General features: G+C 52.1%; 1 protein-coding gene across 1 annotated transcript in view; it reads left to right on the forward strand.

The window, feature by feature from the left end:
* The first annotated feature begins 884 nt into the window (after window positions 1–884).
* The window catches only part of Mkp3 (Mitogen-activated protein kinase phosphatase 3), an 80,191-nt gene continuing 64,345 nt past the window's right edge, over window positions 885–16,730 (forward strand). The window contains exon 1 of the mRNA XM_050177132.3: window positions 885–2,214. Within this exon, the coding sequence (XP_050033089.1) occupies window positions 1,815–2,214 (400 nt within the window). The 5' untranslated portion in view covers window positions 885–1,814. The remainder of the gene's footprint in view (window positions 2,215–16,730) is intronic.

Consider the following 16,730-nt stretch of genomic DNA (forward strand, 5'->3'; position numbering starts at 1 on the left):
ACGGCGACTGTATACCAGTGTCGTCGCAACGGTCGAGACGCGACGGCGCGTTTCAAGTGGCGGAAACAATTAGTTTCCGTCTGCCTCCCCCACGGACGCGTCGGTGGTTTCTTCTTCGTCCGGTCTTGCAAGTAAAGAAATAAGGCGGCGGTGGTGGCCGTCTGTCCAGAGGAAGCGCGGATTAACGATGCAGAACGCGCAAAAGAGCGAAAGCGTACGTTAAGCCGGAAGTCACGTGTAGCCAGAAGGTGAAGAGAGGAGGCCGTTCCCAAAGCGAGGCATCGCCGGCACTTCCGGTTCACACGGTCTCGCCCGCCGCCGTCCCCCTTCGCATCTTGGAGCCAGGAATCTCGTGCCTCCGGGGGGGGGGGGGGGGGGGGGAAGGTTGACGACTAAAGGAAACTGTTTCACGTCAACAGGCACCGACCACCTCCGCCGGACAGAGTCGCAGACCCAAACCGTCGCCGCTCGTCCACCCGTGTGCCGCACGGCCCTCTGTCCTCCACTCCCCCCGTTCCTCCTCGTAGTACTACGACACGTGACGAGCGCAGACGCGGTCACTCACGACGAGCGTACGAAGCAACTCCATTCTTGCACGGTCGAGGTAAATGAAAACGGACGCGCGGGTGGCCGCGCTCGAGTGAATGAGCGACGACGACGATCGCCACGTTCCCTCCTTTATTTTTTTTTCTTTCTGTTTTTCCTTCCTCGAGGTAGCTGCGACTGGAATGAGGACGCGATACGATGCTACGCTGCGCCGCTCCCGCTAGCGTAACGGCGTTGTCGTCCCCCCCTCCCCCTCCCTCGTCGGCGAAACGATCGGCCGAGACAAACGGTGCACCGGACGAACGACGACGTCGTAGTCTGGCGAAGCGCTTTGTTCGCAGGACGTTGGTCCCCTTGGGGGTCGAGACAGCCCCGTCAGTGTGTGTCCGAAACACGCTCTCTATGTGTGACGCAGACCCTTCCCCCCGCCCCCTTTCTGCGAGCGCGCGGTGGCAGCGTACCTTGAATGGTTTCTCCTCGCGTACGAGCCTTCATTGACGAAAAACGGGACGCGCGCGGCGTCACTCCATTGATTGGCAGCGCCGCCTGGCGACGGCCATGCGCCGACGCCTCCGCACGACGTCCTCGTTCGCCGAGCAGGAAAGCGCATTCGGTGGAAGAAAAAAAAAACGGTGTAAAAAAAGCATTAAATAAAACGAGGCGGTGGTGTACGAAGCCGCCCCACGACGGCTTCGCGAAGACCTCGCAATAATGCCGTTCCCCGCTGCATTCGCGTGGTGGAAAAGAAAACGCGTGGGTAGAGCCTGCTGAAAGCGTGCAGCCGCGCCCTCCTCTAGCGCCCGCGCACCACCTACGCGCGCGGCGCGCGCGCCATCTTGGATTTCTGTGCGGGGGAAGTGGGCGGAGCCTGCACCGGTGCTATAGAGGGCTTTTCTTTTTTTCCTCTGCTTCCGCAGTCGTGACGTAGCTCACTCCGGCTGAACGCGAGCGGCCCGCCGTGCGCGCGTTTGGCGCCCATTGGTCGGCAATCCCGTGTCGTCACCAGAAGCGGCGCGTACCCTGTTCGGCCGCTCGCGTCCGGCGCGCCGCCGAAGCCGCCGGGAGAAGCGCCAGTGCCCGCAGCAATGGCGGTGGAGCCGCGCTGAGACCGTGTTCGTCTACTGCCGAGCCGTGCGTGTGTGTGTGTGTGTGTGCGCGCGCGCGCGCGCCGACGGAGCGTGCGGGAAGCCTGGTTCATCGCTCGTCGGTGGTGTGTCGTACTCCGCGAATAAGTGCCGGCCCATGCGTCCTCGGCCGGCGGTAGCATCATGCCTTCCCGCGAGCTGTCGACGAGCGTGATGAGCGGCTCGTGCCCTACCGTGGGGCCCGACTGGGTCGCGGCGAGGGTTCGCGAGCCAGCGGCGCCGGAGTCGGCGCTGCTCCTGCTCGACTGCCGGCCGCCCGACCAGTTCGCGCGGTGCCGGTTGCGCGGCGCGCTGGGCGTCAGCCTTCCGGCGTCGCTGCTCGTGCTGAGGCGACTGTCCAACGGCAAGTTGTGCGTCTCGAGCGTCCTCAGGGACGCTCGGCAGCGAGATGCTTTCGAGGCGTGTTACCGCCAACTGCCCATCGTGCTCTACGACGCGGACGGCAGCTACGCCGACGTTCAGGTCACCGGAGTGCTCGTTCAGCGGCTCCGCCAAGATGGCTGTCAGGTGTCTTGCCTGCAAGGTGAGAGCGCTCTTCCCGAACCTAATAGCTCTGCCGGCTCGCAGGTGTGTGTATACGGGAGTAAGCCCATTGTTATCGCTGCCGTCTCCACCGTGGCGCACGCACCGTTCTACTGTGTCCCGCTATCCACGCTTTTCGATTGTCGCGTTTCACTGGAACGATTTCATTGATTCTCCCTCGGGTCCTGCTACATCAATAAGCACAGCCTTCATAGGAAGAATGTAGAAAAGTAAAAACGAGAAACAACGAACCAGACCTCGGAGGATATACCAATTATGTGGTCGTCGTGTCGAGTGGTTGGTTTCTCTCACCATATACTGTTCGATACGGTTTCCGATTCGCGCGCAGTAGCTCCGTTGAGTGTGCTTTCACGAGACGGCGTCACCTGCAGTGTTCGCTTGTGCGGCGACGCCCGAGCCAGCGCCGATCTCTTACAAGCGGCCGCCCGTGCGCCTGCCGACCTCTCTCGCCTGTGTGCCAGCGCTTGAATCGAGCAGGCACACGCTACGCTCGCTCGCGCCCACGCGGCGTCAAAGCGCTATTTTGCCTCCATTAATGAAATCGCTGGGGCCGGTCGGCCTTGGACGAGACTCTGCGTCCTTGTCCCACGGAATCAAGCCCCCCCCGCTGCTGTGGCCTGTAAACAGCACGCGCTGCCCGTAGCGGGCGTGAGCCAGCTTCCGTTCGCTAGCAGCCGCCCGTGCGGTTTCGTTCACCCCTCTCTCTCGCCCTCTCTCACTAAAACATACCCCGAAGCAAGCGGGTTCGCGCTTCATTGGATAGCTTGAATCGACAAAAGAATAATTTATTCCTTTGATATCACGATAGGATCCTGGAATCATTTAGTATGCCTGTGCGTTTGTGATAGTTGTAGAAAGCGGCAGACTCAGTCTTTTAACTGTTTCTTGGGTAGCCGGTTTTTAATGTTGCCCACCTGCCCGCTTGTCTACACTCATTACAGCCAGGCGAGCATGTCGAACAACTTTTCAACACTTCGATGGAAAGTTACTTTGCCAATAATAACGTAAGGCGATATTTTTTTAAACTAAACGTGACCCTCGTTGGAACAGCTGTAACGCCTACCGTTTGTATAGCTTGTGCGAGTGCAAGTATGAGGAGGCAGTGGGAGCACCTGCTGTGTTTTATTTCCACCTGTGCGACCTAACCATGTGCAACCTATGCAATTTTTAGACAAATCTAGAACCGTGGCTCGCGTCCTTCACTAGATCCGTTCACTGTGTCCCTATACGAGCATAAGCGGGCTGTGCTGCCATTATTGAAGTCGCCGTTTGTTTGCAAACGTGGTGTCCCCTCCTGCGCACAGCTATCGTTTACCCTTTCCCCTGCGTAGGGTAGCAACCCGTTCTGACCTCTCTCTCTCTCTCTTCTGTATCATTGTAGCAGCCTCACTTTGGCATGCTTCCCAATTGCGGCGTTCAGTTTAAATATTTAGCTGGCCAAGGCACCGGGGGGGGGGGGGGGGGTACATTTAGGTGTCATAACACCCTCGGGGATATTGCTGATAACCATACGAACATACCCCTAACAAAGAGAATCGCGTCATTAGAAGCTCCGAAACATTCGGCGTAGTTAAAAGCAGGTTGAGCACCCCTGGATCCTCGGCTGTTTATGCTCCATAGCACGCAATGCGGTGTGGCACGAAGGGTAGAGCTGAATAAACAGTCGCTGGGGGCGACGGCGGAGCATTTCACAATTCAAAATAATTTGAGGGTTGGGCTTTCGTCGTGTGGCCCCCCTCCCCCTTTCATTCGCTATCATCATGCGATGTGTTTGACGCGGGTTATTAAGTTATTTGCAAATTTGCCACATGCTAGCACCCTCTTTCCACCCATTCGGGGCTACCCCTAGCTGCAGGAGAACGTTACGTTGAAGGGCGTATATCGCATGACGGTTACGCGTGTGCGCTTGCGTATAACTTCGACTACGCTGAAAGATGCAGCGTTATCCCAGAAACTGGCAACGTTCAGCGGCGTTTCACAATTTTTCGATGCACCTATAGGCTTGGTAACTCATTACGAGCAACCTGCGTAGCGTGACTTGACTGTTAGGGAGCGCAAAAAAAAAAAAAAAAAATTGTGCAAACTGTACGGCGATAACTTTCTCGGCAACCAAGATAAAAATTTATGTAGTCAAGATATCAACCTCTGCCCTTCAAGTGCCAAACAGCGGGGGACATGTGATCGTCTGCCGTTCGCGCCTCTGCCATGGCCTCCGAGACCGCGTGGACCGCGCGCGCTGGCCGGTCTCGGGAACCATGTTTTATGCCATGACTGTTGTTTACAAACGTGCAGCTTCTCTACATATTCTGCCGACTGAAGTGCGCTCCCCCGCTCCGTTGTTGAGCATTGCGCAAACTTCGCGTGTCTTAAACAATCACCGCATAATCGCTACATTGTATGCTTAGAAGGATCGTGCTCTACTCGTGCACTGTAGCAAACGCGCGTTGATTTACGACCCACACCTGACGTGGTCGCTCCTTGCCTTCTTCTTAGGCAAGGAGGCACACCTGGCGCGTTCTATCACTCCGAATCACTTTACCTGCGTGGTTACACTGAGTCACTGCGTTGCATGCTGAATCCTTCCGCCCCACACGCCGTCTACACTTCTTACGAGCCTGCTTATTCTGAGCGCTGTTGAGTCTCAAGATAAACAAGAGAGGAATATGTGAAGCAGTAAACTGGGCGGATCCCGGAGACGAGATTAATGAACTCTGTGCCAGTGCAGCGTCACCGAAGTTTGTCGCGTTCATCATTCAGTCCTGCTGGTTTTGCACGATGTGTAGTCCTGTCGAGAGGATTTTAATGCGCATCGTAACGCGGGCCAATCCTGAAAGTAGTTAAGCGTAATATATCAGTAGGTCTACGTCGCTCTTTTCTATATATGCAAGTGGTTATATTTTTTTACTCTGTCTGCCCTGCCGGTCCCTTTTTCGCGTTCTGACGTCACCATAATCTCGATGGCGTGAGGTCTTGCATTAAAATAGCTTATATTCCTTTCCAAGCCGTCGTGCGCTTGCCAAGCATCATCATTTCGGGTGCTAAATGCGCGCGGTAGAGCGTACGCAACTTCCAAAATGTGTGTCATCAGTATACTACCCCTTTTAAAGGCCCGTTCCCGTTAAGCGTGACGGAGGCTGTACGTGCGTCGTCTGCTGCTTCCAAATGCACTTCTGCGCATCAGCTCGGCTCGCTCTGGACGTCGCGCTACCCCGAGAGCCGTGGAAGAGAAGCGAAGCCTTGTTATGTGGTTCTGCGGTGTTTGTCTCTCGTTGTTTTTGAGCCGTGCTCGGAGAAGAAGTGTCGGTTGAACCTCCGAGGAGGAGGAGCAGTGCTGCTCATTCAAGCCAGTTTCCTTTCCCCTCCCGCTGCTTTCGGGGTGAACGTTCTTTCGCTTCTCGCTGCCCCCGCTGTGTTAGTGAGCGTGCGTGTTGGTGGTGGCGCCGGTTTTTTTAGCTGCCCCGACGCGAGGGCCTCCCTCCCTCCGCGTTCGCTTCGACGGCGACCGGGCACGCGGTGAGACTCGGCTTATTCGAAGCTCCTTTCACTCGCACATTTTCGGAGCACGATGATGCAGATAATGATAACATGAAGCCGTTTATTCACGTTCATGAGCATACCCGAATACAAACTGCGGTGCACTGCAGCATAATTGAGGTAAGAGAAGACGGAGCAATACTCACAACTGAGGTTTGTTGGTAGAAATCGAACACTTTTGTCTGCTTGATTTCTTCACAAGTGTGAAGCCGCAAGTCTTTTCTGAACAAACACTTACGGCATAGACGACGTGGCCCCCGAGACCGGCCGGTGTGCGAGAGCCGTCTAATCTCGGAGGCCATGGTCACGAGACACGACGAACAGCAGACGCGGCCATGGTTTCACTAATCTCCTCCGCTGTTCGCCACTTCGAAAGACAGCCTTTAAAACCTGTAGTCTGCTGCTTCGTCTGTGCGTTTCCTTTCCGTAGCGTTACGTCTTGTCGCGCTCTTCAGCCAAGCTATTACAGTTTTCTACAGAAATCACTGATCAATAACAAGTGCATGGACTTGTCTAGTATTCGTGCTTATGGCTTCAGACGTTCTTGTGGCTGTATTTGTTGGGCTTCGTATGCCTTTACTGGCGTGCATTTCGAAGCATTTCTATTTTACTAAACGCACAAGGCTACAAGACACTGTGCGTAGCTTAATCGTTGCGAATTGTCGTCGCATTCGTAACGCAACATTTTATTCAACATCATCGAATTTTGAAGTCGCAAAGCCGTTTGAAGCCAGAAAAACGAAGTTCAGCGAAATCAATGCGCTGACCATCCATTTCCACGCTGACTCAACCACCTCGCTCGCACCTCCCGTCGACACTAGCGCCAGAGTTTCCCCTAGTGACCTTAATAGGAAATTATACGGCCCCCTTCGGCTTCGTCTCATGCTCAGGGTCATCACGCTCCACGTCACAAGTCGTTTGCAGCACTGTGGATCCCTGCCGGACTCCTTAGCCAATAGGAAGGCCGTATGCCCCTCGAGATGTGTTCATCCGCGCCGCGTCGTCTGCTCAGCGGCTGCTGAATTCGCGGTATACGACTTGCATGCGCAAACTTCCTGACATGTCACGTATCGCTGTAACGTATCATGTACCAGGGAAAAAAAAACACGAGACTCTAATGCTGCCATTAATCGGACAGTTACACACGGAACTATGTTCCGCTACCCAAGCATATTGCCTGTGTTCGGCTCTACTAGCTTAGCGGTATTGCCAGTAATAAATATTCTACAAAAAATAATTGAAAAGGGACCGGGGCACTTCAGAACGAAACCACCAGAGAATAAAACCCGCAAATAAAAACGTATGTTAATAATGCGAGAAGTGGTGTGTAACATGTCAGCCTCCCTGTAGCAACGATTTATTCATGTACAAACTACACATGTGAAACTTGGAGAGAGAGAGAGAGAACTTATTGAGCGCAGGGCTTGAAACGGTTCGCTGGCTCGACGAAGCGAGCCGCTTTCAACCCCATCTCTTCTTTTCTTATGCCTGTCACGTCCCTGTTCTTTCCTTTCACAACGCTAAGTCTTTCTTTCTTCTTCATTTCTTTCTTTCTGACACGTACCGTAGACTCCGGGGACGCACCGTTCTGCTGCGCGAGTTCCTTTTTCCCACGGCTAGCGACCCCCGGAGTCCGGGCTACGGGTCGTGTTTTTATTTAGACGGCGCGGGAGTCATTTTGGGACTCGGCTGTGTCTTTCTTTTTTATATATTTGCCGTGGTGTTCGCAGGTCGCTCGGTTGCCAATGAATAACTGTCCTTTGCGTCATGGCGGCGCATATACCCCACAGCGTAAAGGTCTTGTACCCGCAGGTCCCCTCCCCCTCTTATGTCTCTTCTTTTCTTTTTTTCTTTTTTGTCAGGCTGTTACGAAGCGAATCGCGCGGTAAGTTGTGGCAAAATAGCAACGGCGTTATCAAATATCTTTGAAACAAAATTCAACGCGAGAATGGATGCTGTACTTTCTTGTCTCTCCGGCTGTGTACATTGTCTACTGTGCCTGACCGTTTGTTTTTCTTTGTCGTCTGCGAGCGGCAGTGCAGGTGTCGTCTGTAGCAGACGGCAGCGTCTTGTCTTCGCTTCATTCTCTTTTTAGCCCATTTTTCGTTCAACGCGCTAGGTATAAATATGCCGCGCAGTTTTGTGGTCACCTGAAGTAAACATGGCTATTTGCGGCGACGAAGCGAAGAAACGAAGGGGAAAAAAATATTTTAAAATACGCGTGCCGTGTTTTCGTTGTGCTTATGTTTACTATGCGCAAAGTGAACGGCGTGTCCTACGCCGAAAGCCGTTTCCACGGCGAGGCGTTTCAACGCGCCGTTCTTGGCGACCGGGGCCGGTCGCCATGCCTCCGTGAACATTTGACGTCATTTCGGCCGTCGGTAGTGCAGTGTAAAGTATCTAATAGCGCAGACTACGCAACCCCATATTGGAAGAATTTTCAACTTCTTGTTAAAAAGTGGGCAAGCCTTTGTGGAGGCCAGGGATGGCTAAACGGACCTCAGTTTTCAAAACAAACGCATGATTCAAATTTTATGAGCCAGAGTTCATAGGTATCAAATCAAATCAAGTTTATTTCAACATACAACTGATGCTGAGGACCGTGGACAAAAAGCCAGCATGGCTTGACGTGGTCTATGGCCTCGTTTTACAGCAGTAACAATTAGCACGGTTAAATACAATAGTAATTGGAAAAATAGGATTTCCACACTAATAACTGCGAAACATTAATCATGATAACTATGAGCAAGTAAAACGAAAAAAGTAAAGCTTACACGATGAGTAATTCTCATAAATACAGCTAGTCATGAAATACATCACAAAATGCACAAGAGATAATAAAAGAAATGCAGCACTATGTACATCGCTATTACGACACAATATATGAAAATATTTCATACAGTAACATATACAGAAGGATTCGATACACACAATACAAAAAAACATGATTATACAAGAATTGAACCTGTTCAAAGAACATTCATGCGTCTATGTACATATTGGCATCTAAATATATGTTTCTCCTAGCACAGAAATGAGCATTACTTTATGTTTGCCTTGTTTAAATGGTAGGGTAGTCGAAAACGTAACATTTGATAAGTATAATTTGTTCTAGGCCTTGGTAGTTCCCATATTTCAGAACTCCTTGTACTGACCGCCTTATGTTTTGCTGTTAAGTAGGAGACCATTTATTTCATTCCAACGGATGAAACATTCAGCACCATATAGCTTGTGTCATTACAAGCGTTGAACTCGAGAAGTGTGTCCACACCTTTATATCTGAATATGTCGCAGCTCGCGTCCCCGTTTGTATGCGGTGGTCGGGCGTGACTAAGAATCCTCCTGCATTCACGGACAGATGCGTCGATTGCACAATTTCTCTGAATTCACTCGCAGTGCGCTGTCGTGTGCGTCACGCTGCCTGGGGAAGTACCGGGTGATTTTTTTAAAAATACGAATAACATTCTTCGCATCGTCAGACCAGTTTTCTTTCCGGCTATCTAGCCCTCTAGCTGTCCCACCGAAAATGCGGGCCGCGACCGAATGTAGCGCAGCCTAAAAAAAAGTAAAAAAATATGTTGGCAGTTCGCGAGGGTATGTATGCCAGTGGTTGTGGCTTGCTCTTCACTGGACGTCTTTGCCGCCATTCTTGGTCACCGTCTATCTGCCGCTGGGTGCGCGCGGACTTCTCGATGGCGCCACCAGAAGGCGCAGCGTGTCCGGAGATAAGCGCGACAGAGGAGCCAGGCTGCATACTTGGATTCGCATACTTGGATGGTCACCGTATAGATCAGTTCTGCCTGCATTTTTCGTGTTGAGCAGGACACTCGGAAGAAAATCGTGTTTGGGCCCTTGTCGTTTTTGCTGAGAGGAAGCGGAGCTAGGCAGATATTAAAAACAATACATTTAATTGAGATGCTTGTCTAAGCGCGGATAATTGTTCTTTTAATTACTCCTGCTTTCGTACAAATGTTGCAATTGCGAAATGGCACCACTTTCCAGATGTGCGATCACCGAGCATTGTTTCCGACGCCGAGCATTCTTTCCCCCCGTTCATACTTGTCGTGTCACCACCGTAAACTTGGCGATGACGGCGAACTGGGACTTAACTGACGCGTGCACACCCTGAAGATACCTGCCTACTTTCTCATTAGTACTAAATACAAGGGTACGTTTAACCGAAGCCAGAACGTACCATTTGTAGTGGATTCTAAATGATGCTTTAGCGGAGCTGTGAAAAACAAAAAAAATGGTAGCGCTAGCGGAGACAGGTGACTAATTCGAGGAACACAGACACACTGCCACAGGGTCGAGCAATAACTATTATTAAGAACTATTCCGCAACTGGTCGTTTTCTTTTTCGCCACAACACACGCAGCGTTATTTGCATTCATCAGAGCCGCTGAATTATGGATGTGTAGATGAGAGCGCGAAGTGCACCGGTTCTTGTGACGTTCACTCCGGTCTATGACGTCATCATCGAGCCCATATATAGCCGACTGTACACGGCTGTAATGACTCACTGGCAACGCTCTGAATGGATGACGTAGCGACTGGCTCCCTGCACGCCCTGAATTCGTGACTCGTTTCCTATTTCGATCGGCATGGGTGCGTCGAACGTGACGAATAATAGGTTTGCATGCGCCGCAGTCTGATTCCAGGACAGGATGCAACCGACGGGAGGTCAGTGATCCGAGCGCCGAGTGGCTGCTGGGAAAAGGTTAAAGCGGCAGAGAGCGTGACAAAAAAAATGAACAAGAAGCCACGATTTGTGTGCGAGAACAAATTGAACAATTGGTTCATTATAAAGTGAACAGAAATCTTCACTTTATAGAAGAAAGTCTTCTCGTAGGTAGTCTTATTCGGTTCATTGTCCATAAAGACCCCTGGAGGAGATATTTTATTACAGAATGGGCGAGATTTAAATATAGTGCGCATCATTTGCACGTCAACAGGTATAAAGTGATTACTCACGCGCTGTTGGAAAGAGGACGGGCAGATAATGGCAACAATGTCAGCATGAAGGCTGTTCCAGTCTTTGGAAGGAAGGACCCGGTTGCCTCTTACACGAGGAGGGAGGGAGGGAGAGGACTTTAGGCGAACCTCGTGCCGGCCCCCTCTGTGGACCCCGTCCTATGACATCCTGCACGTACGCGCGTTTATACGCCATACGTTCTCCGATACGGCAGCGAGCGCCTGGTCCGGATGTGTACGTGTATTCGTCCGCGCGCAAACACGTGGCCTGTTTATCGTCGCACATTGTCCACCGCGGGCCGATCTACTTTCCTCTCTGTCGCTCGAAGCCTTCATTCGGCGGCTGTCCGCAGGGATTCCCTCGTCTGCACACCGCGACGCACTTGCCCCGCGGAACTGGCTTCTTCGTTTACCGATGTGGTTTTTCTTCGACTTCGTCGCGTCCACGGTTCGAAGCGAGAGCGTGGCGGAGCCCGCTGTTTACGCACTCAGCTGACCCCCGGGATGCAGCGGGAAGGGTACTCCTCGCACTCATATATATATTCTCTGTCGTTGTGGCGTTTTGATTTCGTTTTCCTTTCGGCGCGCGTGATTCCAGGTAGAACGAGCCACTCGCGTGCGTTGTGTATCCACTCGGGGAGGCCGTTCGTGGTCGTGCCTTTTACCACCGGAAGGAGGAGGAGGCGAAGGAAAGTGGAAGGGCCCCACGTTCGTTCCCTTCTCCCTCTTCCTTCTTTTCAATCTGTTGAGCTGGTGGCGCTCTGGCGCCGCGGTGTCAATGACCTCCTTTCTCAGCCGCCCACCCCCTCGCCCTTCTGCCCCGCTCTCGCATTATTACCCAGTGGTACCACTTCATTTGTAAGCCTCTCCCCCCTGTTCCCTACCGGCCTTTCACCTCCTCCTCCCTCCCTTTCCTTCTGTAGCTCCGTAGGCATGTCCGTAGGTGACGTGCTCTCGGCAAGTTGAACTGAGAGCGCATTAGACGCGGGTGCTTCAATAGCGCGTACGCACTGACCTTCGCTCATTTAGTCGCCACCCGTTCGTGTTTGTTGGTAGCTGTTTTGCGTGTGGTTTCTGTACGGAGAGGGGGGGGGGGGGAGTGGAGCTCCGTGCGGGTTGTAAACAGCGACCGTGTTTTGGTGCCGCTTGCAACACGTGTGCCACGGGAGAGAGACAAAACTTGGCACTCGTTTTTTTTTTTTTTTTTTTTTTCTGTAGTGAGAGAAGCTTCTATAGGCCGAACACAGACAAACCCTTAGCCACTTTAGTGTTCTCTCGAAATTCTTATTTCCGTTAACTTCGCGGGTGGTGGGTTGATTACCAGTTGAGAAAGTGAAGACCTTAATTCCATATCTGAATTTAGCGAATAAAACCCCAGCGACTGTACTGCTAGAGCGACGTCATGAATTTCAAACTTGTCTTGTCTGTGCTGTTCTTTTCTTTTTTTCGCGTTTACACCGTTTCGGCTCGGTGAATGTAATCGGAACTTGCTATCTTCAGTCTGTCGCTCCTTTAGAATACATGGCAGTCCACCTTTACCCACGAAATATTTCTAAGGTCGAGTGTACGCCTTAAGAGCTATGACGTCACGACAAGCTAGAGCGGTAACTTCATGGCGACGTCGACAACCGTCTCTCGCATTTCCGTCTTTTCTTGCTTGTCGAGCCTGCTCTAACGGTAACGATATGCTTTTTGGTGTTCTAGTAGGCTAATTATTTACTAATATAGCTCAAGCTATTTCTGCATTTAGTGTCCCCTTCATATAGCCAATGTTCGTGCGCCTGCTAATGCAAACACACACACAGAGAAAAACCAATGGATCCGAACGTTAGGAAGCAGGCGTGTGCGGCTCCCATTTCGTGGAGTTGCGAGGTGTGTTCTATTCAGTTCAATGTCTTTCAGTGTTTCTATGGTGTTGGGCTGCTCAGCACGAGCTCGCGAGATCGAATCCTGGCCACGGCGGCCGCATATCGATGGGGGCGAAATGCGAAAAAAAAAACCCGCGTACTTAGATTTAGGTCCACGTCAAAGATCTCCAGGTGGTCGAAATTTTTGGAGTCCTCCACTACGGTGTGCCTCATAATCAGAAAGTGGTTTTTGCACGTAAAACCCCATAATTATTTTTTCAGTGTTTTCCGCTGCCCTCCTCGTGCAGTTCTGTCATGTGGACACGCGGTTACCATCCGACAGTCTGGTGCAATCCTACCGCGTCCCGTTTTCCGTTTGTAATTTAGGATGTCCAAACCACTCAGTCTAATATTCACTTCGATTAAAAACCTTTTCCTGTTGATTGTAATGTTGTGTCTGTTGATTGCAAGTCGTCTTTATCAGCACGTGATATCGTTTCTCACCCGCAGGGGGGGGGGGGGGGGGGGGTTATATGTGAAAATTTCGCGAGTTCAGAAATCTGACGTATTGAAGCCAGTTCACGTAGTCTGTGGTAACTGGATCGGACAAGTCTGTTGGGAGCATCGTTTTTTTTTTTCTTTCGATTTGTTATTGTTCTTCGTTTCTTTCTTTTCCTTTTTCCTTCCTTTGTCTCGGTGCCCAGGAATTCGCTTCCGCCGGCACCTCTCAGCCTCGAAAACATCACGGTGTTACTGGGCGTTCCAAAAATTGCCGACGTTTTCGCAGCGCTGTAGCCCACGCTCCAGCCACCGGTGCAGTATCCCAGACGACGGCCACTCGCTGCTCTTGACGTCATAACTTCTGACGCCGTCTGGCTGGCAGCCTAGTTGTTTCTCTATCAGTATACCACGATTACACTGCGCGCTAAGGTAAATAACGCCAACCTTTTGCCGCTCTAAGAACTTTTCGTGCGCGAAAGCAGTCCCAAATGCAGTGAGGTGCGTGACGTCGCACTGACGTCAACGGGATTCGTGGTTTGAGCACCAAGTTCAAGAAAAGTAGTCTCGCTGCCATTTTTGACGCGGATATAATCAATATTTCTTTTTCACACCAAAGTTTCCATAGGATTAGTCTAGGTAACTTAACCTGATTTATTAAATATATGTTCCTTTTACAAGGGCACCGACGGGGAGCGTTAAGTTAGGCTCTGTTAGCAAATTGCGGTTTGTCAAAAGCAATACGAGCGCTCCTAAACCGTGGAAGAAGACTTTGTAAGCCTGTAACAGCGCAAAAAACCTCATAAGAAAGAAAGAAAAGAGATAAAGAAAGCGAGGGAGAAAACTAAAAAATGAAGCCGATGGCGACGCCGTCCCGACGTTGCCGCAGCGGCTCAACGTGACGTCACAGATTTCAAGAGCGTTCATCGGGGCTAGTTAGTTGTTCGTGAGCACACGAGCTCTAGAATAAACTCCAAAGCAACCAAGTGCTCTGACTAGAAAGTTTGTCCAACTCGTCCTACCTTAGAACGGGCACCAATATGGGAAACAATATTTTGAAACCGTCGTGGCGGTGGCAATGTTCGTGCGCGAAAGTACGGGAAATTGACCCTCGTTGTGTTTCGGGACGGTGATAATTTTATTTTTCGGTCAAATCAACGCAAATAGGCGTTCGATCTAGCTTAGAAGCGCGATGGGTCGAGCTAGTCGACAATATTGCACGAGTTACAGCACGGGGAAGCGCTTGTGCTTGCCGGTCTTGTCCGGTGCCCCGCCTTTCAGCCGTGCCAACGTTAAGGTAACGTTACGGCCGTCTCCGTGAACGTCGGCCCCGCGTGGTTAGTGTTAACCCTTATTAGAGAGGTTTAGTTTAGGGCACACAAACGGCTTGCGTACGCAAGAACTATGGGCGACGGTACTGCGCATGCGCAGACCCCTATGTCTGGGTCTGCGCATGCGCAGTACCGTCGCCCCTAGTTCCTGCGTACGCAAGGCGCTTGCGTGCCCTAAACTAAGCCTCTCTGATATAAATCGTTCCATCTTTCGCGTCGCCTTGCTCGCGCGAGCTGCGCACGGCTCCTCCTCCCCTCACCGCGAACAACCGACGTGGCCCGCGTGGGCATGCTGACGTCAGCGCGCGCAAGCCATGCATGCCGCGTATATGCGTTGTATATATATACACATAGCTTTTCGCCGCGTCGTCCCACATCGATCGGTACGGTGCGAACTCGGGTGCTCGGAGGGGGCGAGGGGCGGCGAGATGCGCGACCTCTCGTTGGGGAGCGCACCTGTTGCGTTCCACTGCTTTTCCACCACCGGTGCATATGTGCGCCGCGTTTTTAGGAGGAACGTATCGCCGCAAGTTGGCGGTTTGTGCCTGGGTATTTTCGAACGTGCGGTCTATCTAGAGCCTTCTTCACAGGCGTCGCCGAGCCCACCGTGCATGACTCGCTCCACGTCGCGGCGTGTCGTATATATGGACACGTGGGGCGTCCATTGCGGCCGAATTCGCGAAGCGTTTCGTGCGGTGCCTTTTCTGCTTCTGCCGACAATACTGTTACAAGGCAGCTTTAGAAATAGCGCGCCCGAGCGTCCTTGCGCGCACCCGAAGGCCCACTTAAAGGAAAGCTTAGACGAAACCTTGGGAGCGTTAAGTTTTGCGCACTCGCAGCCACGGCACGAGCAGACCGCGGGGGCCTACCAGAGAACGCGAGAAGATTCACGAAAATGCGTAGGCAGGGCGTAGGCCTTTGGTACGCCAATATGTCTGGGCACGCAATTTATAATATTCCCTGTTGTTACAGTATGCTTCATGTATGCCATACACGGGGCCAATTTCTTTGGGTGAAGGAGTCGACGGCTGCTTCTAGAAGTACAGGCAGAGTCTGCGTGCCTCTTTCAGCTGTTCACTGTCACCGCGACGAATTGGCTATGACGACTTTGCCGCAGCGCATTCGCGAACTCTCCTCTGCGGCCGAAGTGCTCCGTGAAAGCGTGGCCCAAAGCTTTGCCGGTTACCTGTGTTGGCGTGGCAACGGAGCGAGCTTCCTTTCGACGGCGCTTCCGCTGGGGCTTGTACACGCGGCCGGTAATTAAGGCGCCGCTTTGGTTTACTGCGCAACTTTTCACACGAGAGATTACTGAACGACTACACACAAATGCTCACTTGTGTGTTTCCTATGGCCACGTACTCGCCTTGTCTCGTTCCTTGAAAAAAGCGTCGCGGTAAACCGAAACGCCGGTAACGGAGCGGTCAGAGTTCGGGTTCTTTCTACAGCGAAGCTGTTAATCGCTGTAGGTTCCTGCGGCTCTAGTCTCCGTGGACACAGACCAACAATTTTTCGTACGTGGGCCGATCCCGGAGATAGTGCAATGCCGGGCCGACCCGCGGCGGAGGTGCTTAAAGGGGCCCACATTCACAACTTCGCTGGTCATCCTTCTTCACAGAGCGGTAGGGTACTGAATTGTTTTCTCTTTTTTCGATTGGCTGCCGCTTGTTTTCCATGGTACGTTGACTTGCGAAGCCCCGCGTATTGGATGGGGTGGACTCAAGATTCTTCCTTCAATGCTTAATATGAGTTGGTGGCATGAAACAGGTCGCCAAGCTTCGTCGCATTTTGCGCGTTCTTCCCCTCCCCAGTTTTTTAACGAGGGGCGCTAGTCGAAGAGGGGACCCTTTCGAAATGTGTAGGGTATAGATTGGGGAGGGAACCCTTGTTTCGAGAACTCCTTGTCAGGAGGAGGTTGTGGTTAATTCCCTATTTGTCCACTAGATAACGCCGCCGCGATGGTTTTGGATTATAGGCGTAGCCAGCGGCTATAGTCATGTTTGCGGTGCTGTTACGTGACGGGTCTCGAATTGCGCGTCGGTCGGCCGCGTACGAGAGACGACCTCCGAATGGGCGGATCGGATCGTCTTCCGTTCTGAAACACGCCTGCGTAATTTCTATAGAAGCGTGCGACTCAGCTGAAGGATCGGACGCATCGTGGCGCTGTCAACTGCCCATGTGTCAGTCGGTGAATACACACGGGTGGTGGTATGCGCTCCGTGCCTCCATGTTCCGCGGTTATTGATACGCCGATTCATTACCGCCGAAGCGCCGCGCAGTGGGAAACGCTCCGTGATGAAAGGGTTTGCGTAACG

Source organism: Dermacentor andersoni, chromosome 9, assembly GCF_023375885.2.
Source record: "Dermacentor andersoni chromosome 9, qqDerAnde1_hic_scaffold, whole genome shotgun sequence".
In the NCBI taxonomy this organism is placed as follows: Eukaryota; Metazoa; Arthropoda; class Arachnida; order Ixodida; family Ixodidae; genus Dermacentor; species Dermacentor andersoni.